General features: G+C 46.8%; 1 protein-coding gene across 1 annotated transcript in view; it reads right to left on the bottom strand.

Annotated features, from left to right (window-relative positions):
• The window catches only part of LOC134934645 (electrogenic sodium bicarbonate cotransporter 1-like), a 365,846-nt gene that overhangs the window by 35,310 nt on the left and 307,230 nt on the right, over window positions 1-23,306 (bottom strand). The window contains exon 17 of the mRNA XM_063930029.1: window positions 19,535-19,708. Within this exon, the coding sequence (XP_063786099.1) occupies window positions 19,535-19,708 (174 nt within the window). The remainder of the gene's footprint in view (window positions 1-19,534; window positions 19,709-23,306) is intronic.

Below are 23,306 nucleotides of genomic sequence, written 5' to 3'. Positions count from 1 at the left end.
TGTGTGAAAAGCTTTCTCAGTGTCCTTCAACTGGCTATATAATCATATTATGCCAATAATGACTTTACTAATGTATATTTCTGGAAATGATTTAATGCTACTCAGTTGCTCAAGACCCCTTTCTATAGAAGACAGCATAGCACAGCACAGCACAGCACAGCACACCCACTCTGTCTGCCAATCACCCAATGGGGCATACTGTATGTAAGTCAGGAAAAGAATGCAATTTAATCAGAGTAGAAAGTGGCCGCCGCTCTTAAAACTCCAAAGCAAACAAAACCCCTGGGCCTGACGGTTTTACCATATTTTATCTGTAATACAAGTATCTGTCCAGGAATTGATCCCACATCTTCCACAGGTGTTTACCTATTGCAGGTGAAAGATTCCATGCTACCACTAACTGGTCTGTGCTGGATTAAGGGGGTCCACATACAAAAGTCATACAACGTGCTCGCAGATGATGTACAAGTTTACCATTTAACAGCAATAGGGAGGGGGGTGGGTGCAGGTTTTCTGGTTTAGCAGATGGTTATAGACCACTTGTAACAAGTGAAATGGTTTGTTTGGACAGATTGAGCCTTATTTTGTGTTGCATGCAATGTTACAGTAATTCACACATACAGCAATCGTACGTCCTGCATGAGTATTCGCCTGGGAGGGCAGCTGTTATCACTATTAACAGAACTTATACCTGCCCCATGCTAGGTGAAAATGATGCAACTGAAGAAAGCGCACATTCTACATATGCACAACTCTCAATAAGTTGAAACGGGTTGGGTGCGAAATGCCGGCGCTGGGGATACCGGCAGCCAAAACATCGACCGCGGAATCCCAATGGTGAAAATCCTGACAAGGTAGGTAATTATATTTCTTACCTTTCCCCAATACCCCCCTAACCCTCCCTTACTGCAGCCTACCCCTCCCCCCCCCCCAGCAGCCTATCCCTAACCCTCCCCTTTGGTGCCTTAACCTAGCCCCACTTCCCGCAGCCTAAACCTAGCCCCCCCCCCCCCTCCGAAGCCTAACCCTAACTCTCCCCTTTGGTGCCTAAACCTAGCCCCCCTCCCGCAGCCTAAACCTGCCCCCATCCCTCTCCCCGCAGCCTACCCTAACTCTCCCCATCGGTGCCTAAACCTAGCCCCCCTCCCGCAGCCTAAACCTGCCCCCATCCCTCTCCCCGCAGCCTACCCTAACTCTCCCCATCGGTGCCTAAACCTAGCCCCCCTTCCTCCCCGCAGCCTAGGGTTTTATTTTAACTGCCCTTCCATTGCCTATTCACCAGACCTCCATTTCCAGCTAGGGATCCGTAGGCTCTCGAGAGACTACAAATTGTATTTGTATAGCATTTATTACACAATACAGTATGGGATAGAGTTAAAAGCATATACAGTTCATGGAAACCAGTAAGAACCAGCACTCTATGGGACCAGCTGATGGTGCTGCTCATGCCAGTGTCTTAGGAATCACAACTCTTACTGGAAAATGGGTATGGATCATTAGGTCGACAGTTAATAGGTCGACCCCAAATGGTCGATATGAAAAAGGTTGACAATTAAAAGGTAGACAACGGAAAAGGTTGACAGGTTCAAAAGGTCAGCACATTAAAAGGCCATGAAAAATGGTCAACACAAAAAAAAGTTGACACTTTAGTTTTTTGGGTGTTTTCACCAACAAAGCACAGGGAACTGTATTCTCTTGCATGGCTTGCTTCGCTCGCCATGATGCAGGCAAGGTGTCTCGCTCATTGCTATTCCCAGTTGTAGTCAATGAAAAGGTATGCGTTTTATATACCGCCCGTTGGGATCACGGTAGTCGCAATACCGACGCCGTAATCTCAACAGGGGTACAATCCTGCTGCCGGAATACTGGCGATGTAGGTGATTCTCCCTCTGTGTCCATGACATCCATAGAGGGAGAATAGAACCTTGGTCGAGCGAAGGGGCCTCGATGCGCTCATCCCGCTGCTGGCATTCTGTCAGCCAGGATGCCGCTGTCGGTATAGTGACACCTGGCATCCCGTACGCTGGGATCCCGTACCGATCCCCATGAAAAAGTATGACAAAGTATGAAAAAGTTGAGGAAATAAGAAAATACGATTTTAATTATCTACCGGTAAATCCTTTTCTCGTAGTCCGTAGAGGATACTGGGTTTCCATTTAGTACCATGGGGTATAGACGGGTACACTAGGAGCCATGGGCTCTTTAAGAATTTGATAGTGTGGGCTTGCTCCTCCCGCTATGCCCCTCCTACTAGACTCAGTCTAGGAAACTGTGCCTGTGGAGACGGACATACATTGAGAGAAGGATAGACAAAGATAGTGGTGAGATTCCGAACCAGCACACACAAACGGAGGAAAGCTATGCTAACCCAACTTTAAACAGGAACAGCAACAGCTGAACCAAACAACAATACTTAACCAAGTAACAGTGCAGGAATAACGAAGCACCGGGCGGGCGCCCAGTATCCTCTACGGACTACGAGAATTACCGGTAGGTAATTAAAATCCTATTTTCTCTTACGTCCTAGAGCAGGCATTCCCAACCTCGGTCCTCAAGGCACACTAACAGTGCAGGTTTTAGTGATATCCAGGCTTCAGCACAGATGGATAAATCAAAATAACTGAGGCACTAATTAAGTCACCTGTGTTCAAGCCAGGATATCACTAAAACCAGGACTGTTAGTGTGCCTTGAGGACCGAGGTTGGGAAACACTGTCCTATAGGATACTGGGGTTCCATTTAGTACCATGGGGAAGTACCAAAGCTCCCAAACCGGGTGGGAGAGTGCTGAGGTTCCTGCAGAACTGATTGACCAAACTGAAGGTCGTCAGAGGCCAAAGTATCGAACTTGTAAATCTTAGCAAATGTGTTCAAACCTGAACAAGTAGCTGCTCGGCAGAGCTGTAAAGCCGAGACACCCCGGCAGCCGCCCAAGAAGAACCCACCGACCTAGAACAGATTTCAGAACCGGCAAGCCTGCCGTGGAATAAGTATGCTGGATAGTGAGCCTGATTCAGCGTGCAATGGACTGCTTTGAAGCAGGACATCCAATCTTATTGGGATCATAAAGAACGAACAGCGAGTTGGATTTCCTGTGACGAGCTGTCCTCTTTACGTACACATTCAAAGCCCTTACAAGATCCAAAGACTTTGAAGTAGCAGAGGTGTCCGTAACAGCCGGAACCACAATAGGTTGGTTGATGTAAAACGCGGACACCACCTAAGGAAGGAATTGCTGACGAGTTATGAGTTCAGCTCTGTCCTCATGGAAAATTAAGTAGGGGCTCTTGTGAGACAACGCGCCTAGCTCCGACACACATCTCGCTAAAAGCCAAGGCCAACAGTGTGACTGTCTTCCACATAAGATATTTAACATGTACCTTCTGTAACAGTTCAAACCAGCCCGATTGGAGGAACTGCAGCACCAAATTGAGATCCCATGGCGCCGTAGGAGGCACAAAGGGAGGATGGATGTGTAGAACACCTTTCAAGAACGTCTGGACCTCAGGAAGAGAAGCCAATTGTTTCTGAAAGAAAATGGACAAGGCCGAAATCTGGACTTTTTTGGAGCCCTGACGTAGGCCCACATCCACATCTGACTGCAGAAAAAGCAGGAAACGTCCCAGATGAAATTCCACTACAGAATATTTTCTGCTCTCACACCAAGAGACGTATTTCTTCCAAATACGGTGGTAATGTTTAGACGTTACCCCTTTCCTGGCTTGAATCATAGTCGGGATGACTTTGTCAGGGATGCCTCTCCTGGCAAGAATCAGCTGTTCAACTCCCATGCCGTCAAACGTAGCCGTGGTAAGTCTTGATAGATGAATGGGCCCTATTGCAGAAGATCCTCGTGAAGAGGTAGAGGCCATGGGACTTCGAGGAGCATCTCCAGGAGGTATGCATACCAGGCCCTTCTTGGTCAGTCCGGAGCAATGAGAATTGATTAAACCTTTTCCCTTTTTATTCTTTTCAGAATTCTTGGGATCAGAGGAAGTGGAGGAAACACGTACACATCTGATAGACCCATGGAGTTGTCAGAGCGTCCACTGCCACTGCCTGTGGGTCTCTCGACCTGGAACAATACCGCTTGAGTTTCTTGGTGAGAAGAGAGGCCATCATGTCGAGCTGTGGACATCCCCATCGACTTGTCAGGCACCTGAACACCTCCGGGTGAAGTCTCCACTCCCCCGGGTGCAGGTCGTGTCTGCCGAGGAAGTCTGCTTCCCAGTTGTCTACTCCCAGAATGAAGACTGCCGACAATGCCGCAGCGTGTTTTTCTGCCCAGAGGAGAATTCTTGACACCTCTGACATTGCTGCTCTGCTTTTCGTTCTGCCCAGTCAGTTTATGTACATCACTGCCATCACATTGTCCGACTGGACATGAATGGCCCGATCGTGAAGAAGAAATGAGGCCTGCAGAAGGGCGTTGTATGTAGCCCTGAGTTCCAGAATGTTAATTGGAAGGACGACTTCTTGACTTGACCATCTTCCTTGAAACTGCATCCCCTAGGTGACAGCTCCCAACCTCTGAGGCTTGCGTCTGTGGTTAGCAGAATCCAACTTTGAATACTGAACCGTTGGCCCTCGATCAGGGGAGAAGTCTGTAGCCACCACAGAAGGGAGATCCTGGCCTTTGGCGACAGACGGATCCTCTGGAGCATGTGAAGATGTGATCCGGACCATTTGTCCAACAGATCGAGCTGGAAGGGTCGTGCATGAAACCTTCTGTGCTGAAGAGCCTCGTAAGAGGCCACCATTTTTCCCAGAAGGCGAATGCATAGGTGCACCGATATCCGGGTTGGCTTCAGGATATCCCGAACCATCGACTGGATTACCAATGCCTTTTCCAACTGAAGAAAAACTTTCTGCAACTGTGTGTCCAGTATCATTCCCAGAAATGGGAGCCTCCGAGTTGGTTCTAAGTGAGATTTTGGAAGATTTAGAATCCAGCCGTGATCCAGGAGTAGTTTGGTTGTGAGGCCAACGCTATTCAATAACCTCTTCCTTGACAAAGCCTTTATCAGAAGATCGTCCAGGTACGGAATTATGTTCACTCCCTGCTTGCGAAGGAGAAACATCATCTCTGCCATCACCTTGGTGAACACCCTCGGTGCCGTGGAGAGACCAAAAGGTAGGGCCTGGAATTGGTAGTGACAGTCCTGCAGTGCAATCTGTAGATAAGCCAGCTGAGGCGGCCAGATCGCAATGTGAAGGTACGCATCCTTGATATCCAGAGACACTAGGAATTCTCCCTCCTCCACTCTCAGAGACTCCATCTTGAATTTAAACACTCATAAGTACGGGTTCAACGGTGTTAGTTTCAGAATTGGCCTTACCGAACCATCCGGTTTCGGTACTACAAACAAGTTGGAATAATGGGGGTCATTCCGAGTTGTTCCCTCGCTAGCAGATTTTAGCAGCATTGCACACGCTAGGCCGCCGCCCTCTGGGAGTGTATCTTAGCTTAGCAGAATAGCAAACGAAAGATTAGCAGAATTGCGAATAGAAAATTCTTAGCAGTTTCTGAGTAACTCCAGACCTACTCACAGATTGCGAACAGCTCAGGTCGTTTCGTTCCTGGTTTGACGTCACAAACACGCCCTGCGTTCGGCCAGCCACTCCCCCGTTTCTCCAGACACTCCCGCGGTTTTTCCTGGCACGCCTGCGTTTTTCCGCACACTCCCAGAAAACGGCCAGTGTCCACCCAGAAACACCCACTTCCTGTCAATCACACTCCGATCACTTCAACGATGAAAATTCTTAGTTCGGACGTGAGTAAATCTACTAAGTTTTGTGCTAAAATACTTACCGCATGCGCACTGCGTACCATGCGCATGCGCATTTTTGCCTTAATCGCTCCATTGTGAAAATCGGCAATGAGCTAACAACTCGGAATGACCCCCAATATCCCTTGTTTTGGAGATGAGGTGGAACTGGAACAATGACCTGCATTTGTACCAGTTTTTGAATGTCATCCTGTAAGGTTATACTTGCGTCCTGTGAAACTGGTAAGCCTGATTTGAAGAATCTGTGAGGTGGGAGTTCCTGAAACGCCAGTTTGTTACCCTGGGAAATAAGAACTATGACCCAGGAATCCGGGCATGATGTTGTCCAGATGTGACTGAATTTCTTTAGTCAGGCTCCCACCTGTGTTATAATCCTGAGCATATTACTCATGTTTTGCTAGTTATTCTTATGATTTACCTTTGCCTCAGTTTGTGGAACTACAGGTCACAGCTAGCTCCTGCATAGTTGTCTCCCAGTGGTACAGCTCCTGCATTCAGCAACTGACTCCACAGGTGTCTGCATTCTGTAATTATAGCTGGTTACCTGAAACCTACTATTCAGCTTGTCAGCCTGCTCAGTCTGCACTGCAGCTGCACGATATATCAATTACTGGGGGCCTGTCTGGTGCTCACAGCTTACTGGTCCAGCCTGTTCTTTTAAGCCTCTCAATCCCAAGATGCCTTGCCAGTTTAGCTACTTCATACGGGGTTCTGCTCTCTGGTTCCTCTCTGGTCTCAGTTCATCTGTCCAGTGGGTTTTGCCTTGTTTCTGCATTAAATTCCAGCTTCACTATCTTCCTGCCGAACTTAGTCTGCTGACTACCGTTACCCTGTCTCCAAGTGTCTGCACCCCAGTCCGTCCATGTACCGCTACCTCCTGTGTCTCTCCTAGAGTTCCTGCTGTTGTTCCATCTCCACGGCCCCAGTGTACCATCTAGCCGTGTGCACCCTGCCACCTTCTCCAGTTCCTGTTTGTTCCTGCGTACCCCTGCGGTTTGTCATATACATCTGGACTATCATACAACACCTCTGCCATAACGCTAGTCCAGTTCAGGTATCAAGTGACCCAGACAGGGGGCCACGACCTGTGCATCGGGAGCCGCAAAGCCCATATCCCCTTGCGGGGTTTCCTGGTGAAAACCTCCTAGCGTGTTAGACTCCGCGCCTCTGTTCTGGGTAACGTCAACCATTTGGTACCTGATCCCAAATTTCGGATTTTGCACCAGATCCTGACAATCTGCCAGTCTTCCAGGCATTGCGGTCAACCATCATGCTGAAGGCTTTGTGGAAGCAGAGCTGGAGCTCTGTTCCTGAGAACCGGCAGTTGCTGGTTTACATCTAGCGCCTCTGTTGGCTGTAGAAGATCCTCTGGCTTTGCCCTTAAACTTGGCAGTCAGAAAGGACTGTAGAGTAGGTCATGAGTAGGTCTTCCTGGTTGGGGGAGGTGCAGAAGGAAGATATGTAGACTTTCCCGCAGTAGCTTTGGAGATCCATTAGTCTAGTTCGTCTCCAAATAAGTCCTCTCCTGTGAAGGGTAGGCCTTCCACACCTTTCCTGGAGTCCCCGTCCGCAGTCCACTGGCGTAACCATAAGCTCCTGCGTGCTGACACTGCCATAGCCGTTGTGCGTGCATTAAGCAAATCCACTTCCTTTATGGCTTCCACCATAAAGTTCGCAGAGTCCTGTATATGTTGCAGGAGTAAAACAATCTCCCCCCTAGAAAAGGAATCCAACCCCTCAATTAGGTTACCTGACCATCTAGCAATGGCTTTAGTAATCCACGCACATGCTATAGTGGGTCTCTGGGCCACCCCAGCAGCCTTGTACAAGGATTTGAGTATAGTCTCAATCTTGCGATCAGCCGTGTCTTTCAGGGAGGCTGCACCAGGGACAGGTAATACAATTTTCCATGACAACTTGGTCGCTGATGCATCCACTATCTGATGCATCCACTATCGGTGGACTTTCCCATTTTTTCCCCTATCCTCAGGAGGAAAAGGAAAAGATGAGATTGACATTTTAGGGATTTGAAATTTCTTATCAGGATTAACCCACGGTTCTTCAAACAGGGTATTCAATTCCTTTGACACAGGAAAAGTGACTGAGGATTTCTTTTTTACATTAAAATATCAGGAACTTTATCAGGAATTTGCAGAACATCTCTGATAGCTTCTATAAGAGCCTATATTCCCTGTGACAAAGCAGCGTCCCCCCTTCTGAATCCACCTCCCCCTCCTCCATTTCTGACCCCTCAGCGTCAGAGTCAGACTGCAGGATATGGGCCAGAGTTCGCTTTTGTGGACAAATGGCAAGGGACCGAGAAGCTTGTTTGGGGACTAAGTCTCTGTTCATAATCTCATCCACACACTGTCTTAAGTATTGCGTCTCTTTCTCATGGCGGGACGATTTATTAGATATATTGGAAATCATTCCTTTAATGGAATCCAGCCACGCTGGTTCAGCCCCGCTAGCCTGAGAGGGTGCACTACACTGAGTACATAGTAGTGAGCTCCCTGGGTAAGAGGAACACTCTGACGTACATGAAACACACTCTTTGCCTGACATATTGTAAATGTGACAGCACACACACACACACACACACACACACACACACACACACACACACACACGAAAGGTTATAAAAACAATTAACCCACAAAGAGCCCTTCCAGGGAGACACAGAGATTTTTTGGAACAAGCACACACCGCTCTTATTGCTAATGCCAAGCTTAGCCGGGTCGCAGACTAAGTACCCAGATTGGAGATTTAGGGGGTCATTCCGAGTTGTTCACTAGCTGTTTTCGGTAGCTGCGCAGCGATCAGGCATAAAACGCGGCATTTCTGCGCATGTGCTGCAATGCGCACGCGCGATGTACTTTCACAACAGCCGTAGTAGTTTCACACAAGGTCTAGCGACGCTTTTCAGTCGCACTGCTGGCCGCAGAGTGATTGACATGAAGTGGGTGTTTCTGGGAGGTAACTGACCATTTTCGGGGAGTGTGTGGAAAAACGCAGGCATGTCAGATACAAACGCAGGTGTGCCGGGGGAAATGCAGGCGTGGCTGCCCCGAACACAGGGCGTGTTTGTGACGTCAAAACAGGAACTAAATAGTCTGAAGTGATCGCAAGCGCTGAGTAGGTCTGGAGCTGCTCAGAAACTGCACAATCTTTTTTTGTGGCCGCGCTGCGATCCTTTCGTTCGCATTTCTGCTAAGCTAAGATACACTCCCAGAGGGCGGCGGCTTAGCGTTTGCACGGCTGCTAAAAGCAGCTAGCGAGTGAACAACTCGGAATGAGGGTCTTAAGTACATTAATAATCGCTCCCCCCCTGCTATGATCCCCTGGTACCTCTGAGGTAATCTGGAGTCACACCGGAAGTGCTGGGCGTCCCGTCAGCGCAGTGGCGTGCGGTGAGGTCAGTGGCTGGTGAGGCACTGCAGCCATAATGTCCGCCGAGTCCTGCCAACGAAACCTACCATCATGGAACCAATGCCCGCTACCGTCGCCATCCCTGATGCCCGCTACCCCCACCACTAATGGCCACTGCCCCCACCGATAGCTTACAAAATCACCCACCATCAACTGCCCAGGCCCCCCGCCACTAATTCGCATCTCAGTCTAATACCGTCGCTGTCAATGCCTGCAGCCAGCCTGCTCAGAAGACTTGTGATGAGCAGGCGGCTAATATATTGTACATTTATATAAAATAAATATTAGTGTTTAGGACTGGGAAGGGAGTGGGAGGAGGACATGAATGCAATTTTGTTGTCCAGGGCTTCCATTAACTTAATAGCGCCGTGGGTGTGGCGCTATTAATTTAACGGAAGTCCTAGACAACAAAATAGCCAACAGTGGGTGACAGGGAGATGGTGACGCCAGGTAGTTGACAGCAGTAGGTGAGAGGGAGAGGGTGACAGGGAGATGGTGACGACAGAGAGGGTGACAGCAGTCGCTGACAGGGAGAGGGTGACACAAGCGAGAAGGTGACAGGGAGAGTGTGATGCCAGGGAGACGGTGACAGCAGTGGATGACAAGGAGAGGGTGACACCAGCGAGAAAGTGACAGGGAGAGTGTGATGCCAGGGAGATGGTGACAGCAGCGGGTGACAGGGAGTGACGCCAGGGACAGGGTGACAGCAGTGGGTGACAGGGAGTGATGCCAGGGAGGTGACAGCAGTGGGTGACAGGGAGTGACGCCAGGGAGAAGGTGACAGCAGTGGGTGACAGGGAGTGATGCCAGGGAAAGGGCAACAGCAGCGGGAGACAGGGAGTGATACCAGGGAAAGGGTAACAGCAATAGCAATGGGTGAGAGTATGACAGAGAGTAGTAAAGGGTAATGGGGATAGGCAGTGAATGACTTATAGTGCTATTTACTTACCTGGTCCTGGGCCTAGAACTGTAGTGTGGCGCTTAAGGGCCCCATACATTAGACCGATAATGCCCGCTTTCAGCCCAATTCGGGCATTCGGCCCGATATATTGGGTGAAATCGGGCATTTTTGGTGTGCTTTCCCCCCGATCCGATGCGCGTTCCCGTGTGCATTGGATCGGATCCCCCTAGATCCGACATATCACGAGTGCTGAACTCGTTATATGTCGGATCCCGCAGTTAATGGATGGGAAAGTAAAAGATACCTTGTATGCAAAAAAAACCGGCATACGATATATCTAATACTATCTTACCAACGGGGAGGATGCCGGGAGGTTGGAGGAAATCTTATATGACATGACGGACCGTCATGTCGTATAAGTGTATAAGAATCAGCATTGGCACACCCCCCCTCCTCGTATTTAAAATAGGGCCAGTGCGTGCAACAAAAATATAGGGGCATGGCTTCATGGGGATAGGGGTGTGGCCACAAAATTATACCAATGCATATTAAGCTGTACAATAGTCTCCATTATTCAAATTACACCACACAGTAGCGCCACTCACACACATTACACCAGGTAGAACCCCTGTCACACATTACGCCAGGTAAAGCTCACTTTTACACAGTATGGCAGGCATTGTCCCCTTTTTACACAGTACGGCAGGCGTTGTCCCCTTTTTACACAGTACGGCAGGCATTGTCCCCTTTTTACACAGTACGGCAGGCGTTGTCCCCTTTTTACACAGTACGGCAGGCAATGTCCCCTTTTTACACATTAAGGCAGGCATTGTCCCCGTTTTACACATTAAGGCAGGCATTGTCCCCTTTTTACACATTACGGCAGGCATTGTCCCCTTTTTACACATTACGGCAGGCATTGTCCCCTTTTTACACATTACGGCAGGCATTGTCCCCGTTTTACACATTAAGGCAGGCATTGTCCCCTTTTTACACAGTACGGCAGGCGTTGTCCCCTTTTTACACAGTACGGCAGGCGTTGTCCCCTTTTTACACAGTACGGCAGGCGTTGTCCCCTTTTTACACAGTATGGCAGGCGTTGTCCCCTTTTTACACAGTATGGCAGGCGTTGTCCCCTTTTTACACATTACGGCAGGCATTGTCCCCTTTTTACACATTACGCCAGGCATTGTCCCCGTTTTACACATTAAGGCAGGCATTGTCCCTGAGAAGGGTGGAGGCACAGGGGCAGCAGAGCCCGCACTCACCTCATGCTCCCCCGGCCCGCGATGCTTGAAGTGGGTGTAGAGGGAGAAGGGAGCACCACCGCCCTGGAGTTTCACTGCTCTGTGCTGCATGGATGTCCTCCAAGTTGCCCAGTGCGGGGAACTGCTGCCGGGTGATCCGCATTGCTGTGGCCAGCCGTAGAGCGGTCATTGCGTAGGCGCCGGCTAACAGAAAGACACGGCACCGGGCACCCCCCTCAGGTCTGTCACTATACAGGGGGACGGGCTGGGGGACGGGCGGACAGGGATGGCGGGGGAAGGTTCCTTCATGCCCCCCTCCCAAATCAAACACTGGCCAATCGATTCCGACTAAAGTGACAGGGGCGTGCTTTCATATGAGCTGAAAGCACGCCCCTGCCGCTTACAGGGATTTTTTCAATGGGTGTTTGCTGTACATCGCCAGGCCCCGCCCCCCGCTTCCGGCCCTGTCACGCTGACATCGGGAGGCACCAAGAAAGGTGCCTCCAAAACACTTTAAAACAGTTTTTTTTATAAAGATAATTATGATTAAAATAATATTAAGGCTAAAGCAGATACTTATGACACAGAATATGTGTCATAAGTATCTTCTTTCTATTACTTTAATCATTATGACAGGGGAGGCACTGCCTCCCCTGCCTCCCCTGACTGCACGTCCCTGCGTCAGCGTCTGTGTCCATTGCAGAGGGAAATGGTGAGCTGCTGGATCCTCTCATAGTGAAGCCCCGCCTCTTCAATGGCGCACAGTCTTCCCGCTTTTTTTATACTGGCTGAGGTAATTTTGTGCTTAAAATGGAGCCAGATCCGTTTTAAGGCTTTGTTTGCCAGCGTGGGTACTGTGTACAGTGTACTGAGACTCAGTTGTGTACTGAGTCTGGAGACACAATCCGCCCCGGTGAGAAGCAGTGCGTCTCCATACCCTCATGCCACCGTAATGGCCAGCGACCCACTAAACGGGACGCCGGCTTAGTACTAACCACTCTTCCTTCTTCTGGCCCTGTTGGGGTGACGGCGTGCTGCGTGAATGTACGCTCGCCGTGGTGTGGCTTGCGAATAGTTCCCTCAGGAGCTAGTGTTCTGTCAGCGGGGAACAGGACTTGGGGGGGGGGGGGGGGGAGACGGCCCAACCTTCAAGAGGTTGGGCCGTCTCCCCCCCCCCTCCCCCAAGTCCCACGAAGTAGGCAGGCTGGTGCCATCCAGACCTGCCTGAAAATAACAAAGAGAAAAATAAATGCAGAAACCTCTTCATGAGCTTCCAGAAGCGTGACCGGCTCCTCTGGGCACATTTTCTAAACGGAGTCTGGTAGGAGGGGCATAGAGGGAGGAGCCAGCCTACACTATCAAATTCTTAAAGTGCCCATGGCTCCTAGTGGACCCGTCTACACCCCATGGTACTAAATGGAACCCCAGGATCCTCTAGAACGTAAGAGAAAAACCCTTTAAAAAACTGTCGACCTTCCAACTGATGGATGCCTGGCGACTGCTCCACCCTAAAGATAGAGACTACACGTTTTACTCTTACCCGCATAATTGCTATACCCGTATAGATTATCTCTGTGTGGACCACAAATCTCTAGACTTTCTTGTCGATGCCTCAATAGAACAAATAGTTGTCTCTGACCATGCCCCTATTACTCTTATCCTATCTTTGCACCACCCTCCCCCGCGCCAATGGTGATGGCGTTTTAATGAACAATTTCTCCGAGACACGGACTGTCGGGCCCAAATTGAAAACACTATTGAGGATTACATTGCTCTTAATCTGACTGACAAGGTCTCCCCGGTGACGGTGTGGGAAGCCCATAAATGCGTGATCCGGGGTAAATGCATCCAACTGGGTTCCCGCCTCAAAAAACAAAAAACTGCATGCCGGGTAGCCCTTCTAGCTAAAATTAAAAGGCTAGAACTGACTCATAAATCTACACTAACTTCTGATGTGTTAGCAGAGCTACAAGAGGCACGGTCGTCCCTAAATAGCTTATTGAATGAGGGCATCCGCAGAGCGTTTCACTGTTGCCGACAAAAATTTCACAGGTGGGGTAATAAACCTGGGAAGCTACTTGCTCGTGCCCTACGAGCTCAAAGATCCCTAATTTACCTTAAAGAGATTAGGGATTCCTCTGGCGTGCTCCATGCCTCTGATAATAAAATGGCGGAGATCTTTCATGCATATTATACTGATCTCTATAATCTGACATTGTTGCGCACCCATTGTGAGCAGTCGGCGCAAGAGAAGGCAGTGGAGGACTTCCTAGAGAGGATTAAATTCCCGTCACTCCACGCAGATGTGACTTCAGCCCTTGAGGACCACTTTACAGATAGTGAACTCATGACTGCCCTGAAGTCCTCCCCGTCTGGTAAAAGCCCGGGTCCCGATGGCTTTCCCATATCTTATTACAAAATGTTTAAGGATAAACTTCTCCCTCTTTTGCTCCGTGCTTGCAATGCAGTCTCTCCACAGGCCCCCTTCTCTAATCAGTCCTTAGGAGCACACATCACAGTCATACCTAAGGACGGCAAAGATCCATCATTACCGTCCAGTTATAGGCCAATCTCCCTCCTTAATGTAGATGTTAAGTTATATGCCAAACTTATAGCGAACCGCCTGAGTTTATTATTGCCAGAGGTGATTCACTCGGACCAGGTTGGTTTTGTTCGGGGCAGGGAAGCAAGGGACAACACCACAAGGGTGATTGACCTGATAGCCCATGCAAGATCAGTTAAGACACCTATGATGCTTCTTTCCATTGACGCTGAGAAAGCTTTTGATCGCATAGACTGGGTCTTTATGGAAGTGGCACTGCGACGACTGGGCCTAGGTGAGGTGTTCTTGCAAAAAATCCTTGCGCTCTATCGAGCTCCCTCGGCGCAGGTGAGAGTGAACGGCCTACTTTCTGACCCAATAATCATTTCCAATGGGACCAGACAGGGATGCCCATTGTCTCCATTGATATTTGTTGTCTGCATGGAGGCTCTGGCAGGGCCATTAGGCGGAACACTGGTGTCACTGGATTGACAGTGGGTAAAAATGAACATAGACTTGCATTGTTTGCAGATGACCTCCTGGCAGTCGTTACAAACCCTGCTGTATCCTTACCTAATTTTATGACAGAATTTTCACATTTTGGGGCATTAACTAATTTTAAGATTAATTTTACTAAATCGACAGCTCTTAATGTCTCCCTCTCTACTGAGCTAGTCTCGTCCCTGAGGGCTGCATTCCCCTTCACTTGGCATCCCACTCACATTACATACTTAGGCATTTTGATCCCCTCCTCTCTATCTACTACAGTCACTTAAAATTATATCCCTTTATTGCGGAAGCTACGTGGGGAAATGGCACAATGGCTCAAACAGAAATTTCCCTGGTTGGGTCGTATGAGTATTGTGAAAATGAATATACTACCAAGGTTGCTATATCTTTTCCAGACTATCCCCGTGAAACACCCCCATCAGTTTCTGGTAGACACACATAAAGCAATTAGCCGATTTGTTTGGGGTGGCAGGAAACCCAGATTCAAGCATAGCTATTTATTTTATAGGAGAGCCCACAGGGGCCAACAGTTACCCATGATATCGGCATATTACCAGGCCACGATCTTGAACAGGATTCTAGACTGGTCACGACCTGGTGCCAGCTCTAAACAGTGGGTAGACTTGAAGAGATGGTCCTCGGGTTTGCATCTACAGGCAGTGCCCTGGCTTAGAACCATTGGCCGCTCCTCCCATTTGACGGTTGGACCCACTTTGGCTCTCTGGAGAGTACTGCGTTATAAATTGGGTCTCTGTTCGTCAAACTCCCTGCTTCTCCCACTTCTTAACAATCCATTGTTTGTGCCGGGTATTGGGGGAGGTGCGGCCGCCAGATGGAAGTTGGCAGGCTTGACTAGGATATCCCATCTGCTTTCAGGGGGAAAGGTTAGATCTTTTGATGAAATCAGGGAGGGCACTGATATTCCAGCAACTGACTTTTGGTTCTATCTCCAGGCCCGTCACTTTATTTTGTCACAAAGGACAGCTACTGCACTAACAGGAGACATCACACCTTTTGAAGCAATGTGTTCCCAATCCTCCGAACCCACCCATGTTATATCAGGTATATATAAAATATTACTGCATGGTCATTTCCCAGGAGTTCCCACTTTTTGTGCAACATGGGACACTGACCTCATACATAGAGGGATAGACATTAATTGGAAAAAACATTGTGAAACTATGTCGCGTTGCTCTACAAGTTTGGAGGTGAGAGAAACACAATATAAACTACTTACTAGGTGGTATCGATGTCCCTCCCATTTGCATAAGTTCTTTCCAACGGTGTCCCCTCTGTGTTGGAGGTGTGGCAGAGAACGAGGCACCCTCATCCACATACAGTGAAGAACTGGGGCATGAAGGGCCCACCAGGGGACTGCATTTATAGGGGCCCATACTTAAGGGTGTGGCCAGCCTATAAAGGGGGTGTGGCCAGCCTCTACAGAGGCTTGAAATACACAATAGTTTAGTGCAGTGTAATGCAACATATCTACCATGTATAATACAAGTGCACAGTCTGGAACCTGATCCCTAGAGGAAGGAGTGGGCACTCAGGCAGTGGGGCCTACCGGTGGTTTCCCTGGTACCCCTGTGGGCCAGTCCGACCCTGTCCACATATGGTGGGACTGCCCTCTGATTGCTGTCTTTTGGGACAGGGTTATTCAAATTTCCTCCGAAATCCTGGGGTTTCAGGCCCCTACTGGGCTTGACTTCTGGCTACTCTCCCATACTACAATACCACTAGCAAAATATAAACCTTCCCTTCTCAAACATCTTAATAACGCAGCGAGAGCTGTAGTGCCGGTTCACTGGCGGTCTCCGAACCCCCCTGGGATTCGAGAATGGTTCCAGAGGATAGAATTTTATAGAACCATGGAGGATATTTTTCATTCAGTTATGGAAAAACACTCTGACTATGTTGCTACGTGGTCCTCTTGGTTGGATTTTAAGTCTACCTCCTCCTACAAAGACCAGATACCACTAGATTTGCCATGATATTGATTACCTCTATAGACCACTTCACTGAATGGACGCCACACTTGTACTTAGATGCAATTGGTTAGATCTCTTATTCCCCCTCCTGACTCTACCCTTTCCCTCCCTTTGCCCTTTGTCTTGTCTTCTTTATTTTAATATAAGTTGTGATTTCATTGTATTTTGTCGTACCCCTTTTTATTTATTTATTTTTTTGTATACATTACATTATTGATGATCCGCTATTACAACATGTAACATTTGTTGTTCCCTTGACGGTTCTATTGTATGTTATTTTTATTTTATTTTTATTATTTTATTTTACTTTTGTGTTATTGATGTTATACCGATGTACTGCAACACTTTGTTCTCTTGATCCCTGTGTTCATACGATACTGAACTGTTTGCAACATCTCTTTCTTTTGAAAAACTAAAATAAAGAATAAATATAAAAAAAAACCTGTCGACCATCGCCACGTCAACAATAAGCACAACCTTTTGCATGTCAACCTTTTGACCATGTCAACCTAATGCATGTTGACCATTAGGGATCAATCTATTTATTGTTGACCTTATTACTGTCGACCTAAAGACCGGATACACTGGAAAACATAAACGACTTTTTGGTTGATAAAATTAGGTGCAAAGTGATGTTTATTGAAACAAAACTATAAGAGAAGGAAATCCTGTAGTTTGCATATACTAGAACTTGCTCTGATCGGCAGAGCCGGCCCTAACCAATATGATGCCCTAGGCAAGATTTTGGCTGGTGCCCCCTAGCACCACCGCTAGTTCTGCAGGAAATGTCTGGCATGAGTCAGCTGGCAGCTCTGCTAAAGTCAGATGCCTTTTGTTTATGAAAATGCATCTTATTTGCATTACTATGTGGCTAGGATGCACAAGCAGCTTCTGCTGATTAAAATGATATGCAGCATGCTTATATTCTGTGCGCGACTGTGTCTGTATCTGCATACAAAATGCTACATTACAGTGATTTTCAGGAATACACGCAACGTAGCATTTTGTATGCAGATACAGCCGCAGTCGCACATAGAATATAGGCATGCCACATATCATTTTAATCAGCAGAAGCTACTGGTGCACCTAAGCATACCAAATGCCCTAGGCATTTGCCTAGTTTGCCTATGCCTAAGGCCGGCTCTGCTGATCGGGGGTACCCCAGGACTTCTGCTAAGAAGTTTTGACATATCCTTTACTGAAAAATGTGAAGAGATTATTGTGATTGATGTCTTTTTCTAGTTATAGATCAACTTAATTTAGTTAACCTAAAGCATGATCACACCTTGGGCCTAATTCAGACCTGATCGTAGCAGCAAATTTGTTGGCAGTTGGGCAAAACCATGTGAACTGCAGGGGTGGCAGATATAACATGTGCAGAGAGAGTTAGATTTGGGTGGGTTATATTGTTTCTGTGCAGGGTAAATACTGGCTACTTTATTTTTACACTGCAATTTAGATTTCAGTTTGAACACACCCCACTAATTGGTTGCTATGGGCAACATCTACACATTTGAAAACCTGCACTTTAGTAAATATACCCCTATCAGTTCAAGTCATACTTGCCTACCTGACCCTCTCCATGAGGGCCAGATGTACTAAGCTTGAAAAGTGATAAATATCACTGTGATAAAGCACCAGCCAATCGGCTCCTAACTGTCATTTTTCAAACACAGCCTGTGACATGACAGTTAGGAGCTGATTGGCTGGTGCTTTATCACAGTGATATTTATCACTTTTCAGGCTTAGTACATCTCCCCCTGAGGGAGAAAATGCTCTGTTCCTGGACTTACTGGTAATGTATGATTCACCTGTCGTGAAACGCCTTTCTTAATAATTAACTAGCTCACCACAGGTGATGGCAATCATACATTACCAGGAAAGTCCAGGAACAGAGCATTTTCTCCCTCATGGAGAGGGTCAGGTAGGCAAGTATGGTTCAAGTATTGAGGATAGCTGTACTCGAGCACAGGTGACTTAATTAGTACCTCAGTTATTTTGATTTATCCATCTGTGCTCAAGCACAGCTATCACTAGGTATATTTAATAAACTGCAGGTTTTCAGAAGTGGAGATGTTGCCCATCAGATTCTAGCTTTAATCTTCTAGAAGGTGCTAAATAAATAGAATCTGATTGCTTGCTATGGGCAACATCTTCACTTCTATAAAACCACACTATAGTAACTATACCCCTTAGTGTACCTTCAGGACCAATGTTGAAAAAACACTGGCATACTGCTTAAGACCATATTCTTGTTGAGACATCTACTTATCATTTCACTAATTTCATATAGAAAGGCTGGGTACACATTAGACGATATATTGTCAGATATATCGTTCCGACACAGATTGGTATGATATATTAGTCATCTCATCTAGTGCAGAGGTTCTCAAGACACCCTAATGGTCCAGGTTTTAAGTATATTCATGGCTCAGCACAGATGGTTAAATCAAATTGACTGAGGTGCTAATTAAGTCACCTGTGGCCAAGCATGGCTATACTGAAAACCTGGATCGTTGGGGTGCCTTGAGGACCACATTTGAGTACCTCTGGTCTAGTGTGTACCTGCAATCATGCACTACAGTGGGTCATTTCCTGGGTTGTCCCATTGGACATGCTGTACGCACAATGAGATGATCCTGGTAACAATGGCATGCAGGTGAATGTGGCTGAAAACGATATACCGCATGATCATATGATAGATCGTTCAATGTATATGGCATGGACGATACATCATTATTTTGGACGTACCATCGCCTAGGAAACACATCATCTAATGTGTACCCAGCCTTAAGCTTGTTTCCCTATTTTTAAAGAGAGCAGAGATAGAGCCAATGAGATATTCACTATATATACACAGCAGCACAGAATATATCACCAAGAGAATGTGATCTTGTGGGAGGCAATCTCCTGTTCAATTGTATTACTACAGTATATGTGTTAAGACGAGTGTTACCAAGGTGGTCAAAGTAACAGTTAGTTAGTAGATGGAGCAAAGTCCTCCAAGAGCTCAGAGTACTCATATGAGGCACCTATCTGATGCACAAAGGTTACAAAAGCATCACTATATAAAACAATCTTAATTTATACATATAAACAACATACACAGGTATCTAGAACATTTACCATCAAAGGGAAGATAATTGCAGCCACTGTTGATTTCAATATCCATAAAATGATCAAACAAATTATTTGTATTAGGGTAAATAGATGGACTTTCCGCAATGGAACATGGCGCAGATATATTAGGTCAGGCTGGTGCTTAGGCGGAATGAAGAGTAACTTCAGCCGTTCCAAGAACTGGAAAAAATTAAAAATATTATTATAGCAAAATAAAAATGTAATGTTTTTAAGAAAAAGAAATAAAGAGGAAAATATAAGCAATTTATTAACAGATTTGTTTGGAAGTAGTCACATGTAGTCCTGCCACACTTTCACCTTGTTTTCAATGGTCTTAATTTTATGTATCTATCTATCTAGTACAGGTGCACCACCAATAATCGGGCACCCTCTGTTTTGGCACTGTGCCGGATTATTACTTTTGCCAGATTATCGGTGGTATAACATATGGTGGTGTCAGCGTTATCCTTATCCCCCACCTCCCTCCTCCTACCTGTATCTTGAATCTATATACCTGGTATCTATCTACAATATCTAGTATCTATCCAGGGGCGGTTTAAGAGAGGGCCCATGTACAGACTCAGTGAAGCCCCCTCGTCTCTGGCAGCACAGTAGACTCTGACTTTCTTGTACGGCACATCCTCCACCAATTATGCGCTACTATATGTATGTACGCATGTGTATGTAGGTATTTATGTATCTAGCTATGCATATCTATCTGGTATCTATCTATCTGGTATCTATCGATCTGATATATATATATATATATATGCATCCATTTATCCATCTAGTTAGACTGGGAAAGTGGCGCTGCACATTCTCCAAAATGGCTCCTGGTGGCCATTTTGGTAAAGGAATGAAGCATTATCCATGGGGATAATGCTTCATTCCTTTACCAAGATGTCCACCAGAGTTGCTACTATGCATGCATAGCACCATCTTGTTACTGTGTATGAGTGACATCGTGGGAGACAGACATCTCCCCCATAGCTTCAAGAGAACCCTTGACTATTTCCCTGCGATACCAGTATTCTAGAACCCAGCACCGCTACCCGCATCCAGGTGAGTGATCAGAACCCAGCTCCGCTTCATGCCATCAACAAGTGCAGGGTTTGACTGGCCACTAAGGGTACAGGGGAAACCCTTGGTGGGCCCCACTGCCTGAGGGCCTACCTTCTTCTCTAAAGACCAGTACTCACTGGCCGTTGCGGGAGAGATGTGTGCTGAGCAAACCGCCAGAGAGAGATGTGTGCTGAGCGAGGCCAATCTAGCACCAGCGATAGCGATGCGCGGGGCTGCGCATCGCTATCGCTGTAGGGGGTACACACGGAGCGATCAGGCTTAAAATCTTAGCAATCTAGTCAGATTGCTTAGATTTTAAGCAGCGATCGCTCCGTGAGTACCCCCCTTTAGGATCAGGTTCTAGATTGTGCACTTGAATAATACCTTATTGGTTGATTGGGTGAACTACATTTTAATATTTCCAAATATCTATCTATCTATCTATCTATCTATCTATCTATCTATCTATCTATCTATCTATCTATCTATCTATCTATCTATCTATCTATCAAAAGAAGCACCCCTGTCCATATAGAAAGGCATATAGTTGAAATATAGGCGAGAATTCAGTTAGCCCTGATAATTTTTCTCCCCCCAAAAATGCGCGTTTTTTGACTGTTGGTCATTGGTGGTCATTCCGAGTTGTTCGCTGCTTTCATTTGCTGTGCAGCGATGAGGCAAAAAAACTGCACTTCTACGCATACGTATGCATCGCAATTCACACGCATGACCTACTATTATAGCGACCGATGTAGTTTCACACAGGGTCTAGCGAAGCTTTTCAGTTGCACTGCTGGCCGCAGAGTGATTGACATGAAGTGGGTGTTTCTGGGTGTCAACTGACCGTTTTCAGGGAGTGTTCGGAAAAACACAGGTGTGCCAGGAAAAATGCAGGCATGGCTGGGTGAACGACTGTTTAGTTCCTGTTTTGATGTCATAAACACGCCCTGTGTTTATGACATCAAAACAGGAACTAAACAGTCTGAAGTGATCGCAAGCGCTGAGTAGGTTTAGAGCTACTCAGAAACTGCACAAAAAAACGTTGTAACCGCTCTACGAACCTTTGGTTCGCACTTCCGCTAAGCTAAAATACACTCCCAGTGGGAGCGTTTGCACAGCTGCTAAAAACTGCTAGCGAGCGAACAACTCGGAATGACCACCATTATCGGGCTATTCAATTAAAGCCCCGAGGCACCCGAAGCATAATCGAAGATAAATGCTGGGTATCGGGGCTAAATGACAGCCATGGGCGAATCAATTAGCTGTGGTAAATTAAAGCAGCTATTTGAATTCGCTCCATTGGACCTTATACAGTACGGGTTGCATCTATGATGTGATCGCATTTACCCATTTTTCAGCCCAATGCGCACGCACAGGGCCCGATCTGCGTGTGCGCCTACTCTGCCTGATTAACAGGCAGAGCATTCCTGAGACTGGTCGAGGTGGCGAGGTGGCCAGAAAGTGGGCGGGTCTGGGCCATTTTTCAGGGGCAGCCATGTGATGTCACACACGGCCACTGCAACAGGAATCATGGCCGCTCTGCGCCTGCCTGCGTGGCCGGGAGGGGGGGGGGGGGGGTTTCCCTTACTTTGCGAGGACAGCAATGCGATCGCACATCCTGGGCAGCTTCCAGCATGCGATCGTCAGCAGTTGCAGTTTTGAAGCTGAATCAGGTCCATAGTCCTTAGTAGGTAGATAAATAGAATAGAGCTGTGTCTCTGCTTTTCTGATTACTGTCTTTCGTTATTAATTATTTCACATGGCATTCTTACTGGCTGTTTTATCAATTGACCTCATTTTATTTTTATGTTTTAATGATGTAATATATTACATTTTTCACATGCTACCTTTGCTACTGTACTTTTGGATCTTGGTTTTTCTATTCTATTTAATTCATAATTTAGGGCACTTCGATAACCCCTCTTTTCGAGCTGCACCTAAAATGATTTGCTTTTAATTGTCTATATTCTGAGACACTGTTAGCCAATACACAACATACCGGTTTTCTCAGCACAAACTATTTTTGTCCTCAAAAACAAAGCAGCAGGTTAACTGGCTTCTGACAAAAATCAGTGCGTGTGTGTGTGTTTGTGTGTGTGTGTGTTTGTGTGTCCAGACCATGTGATAGGGAATATAGGTTGTAAGCATGAATGGGGCAGGCCTTGATATGAATGACTAAATATCCTCTGTAAATTGCTGTGTAATATGTGTAAGCTATATAAATAGCTACTAATAAATAAATGGACTCAATGGTGTATATTTACTAAGGTGGGAGATTTTTAGAACTGGTGATGTTGCCCATAGCAACCAATCAAATTATCTCTATTATCTGCTAAAAGCAGCTAGCTAAATGGTAAGTAGAATCTGATTGGTTGCCATGGGCAACATCACCAGTTCTAAAAATCTCCCACCTTAGTAAATTCACCCCAATGATTCAGGATCCATTTAAGAATCATTCAGAACTCATCTACATCTATAACTAAGCAAGAATTGCCCGACAACTAGACACTTTACGGACTCCTTAACATCTAGCAGAAGGACTGAATTACTTCTACTAAGGAAACCAAGGCAATTTACAATCACTCAGCCATTAATAACTTGCAACTCCTATTTGGCAGGGCTGTAGCAGGGCGTAAATGCTCTGTACATCGGCTCTGCCCCCAATATGTGATGCTGGGACCAAGGATCTGCTAGGGATACTCCAGACAGGAGATCT

This window comes from Pseudophryne corroboree, chromosome 6 (genome assembly GCF_028390025.1).
Source record: "Pseudophryne corroboree isolate aPseCor3 chromosome 6, aPseCor3.hap2, whole genome shotgun sequence".
In the NCBI taxonomy this organism is placed as follows: Eukaryota; Metazoa; Chordata; class Amphibia; order Anura; family Myobatrachidae; genus Pseudophryne; species Pseudophryne corroboree.
This window is presented reverse-complemented; position numbering and strand designations above follow the sequence as displayed.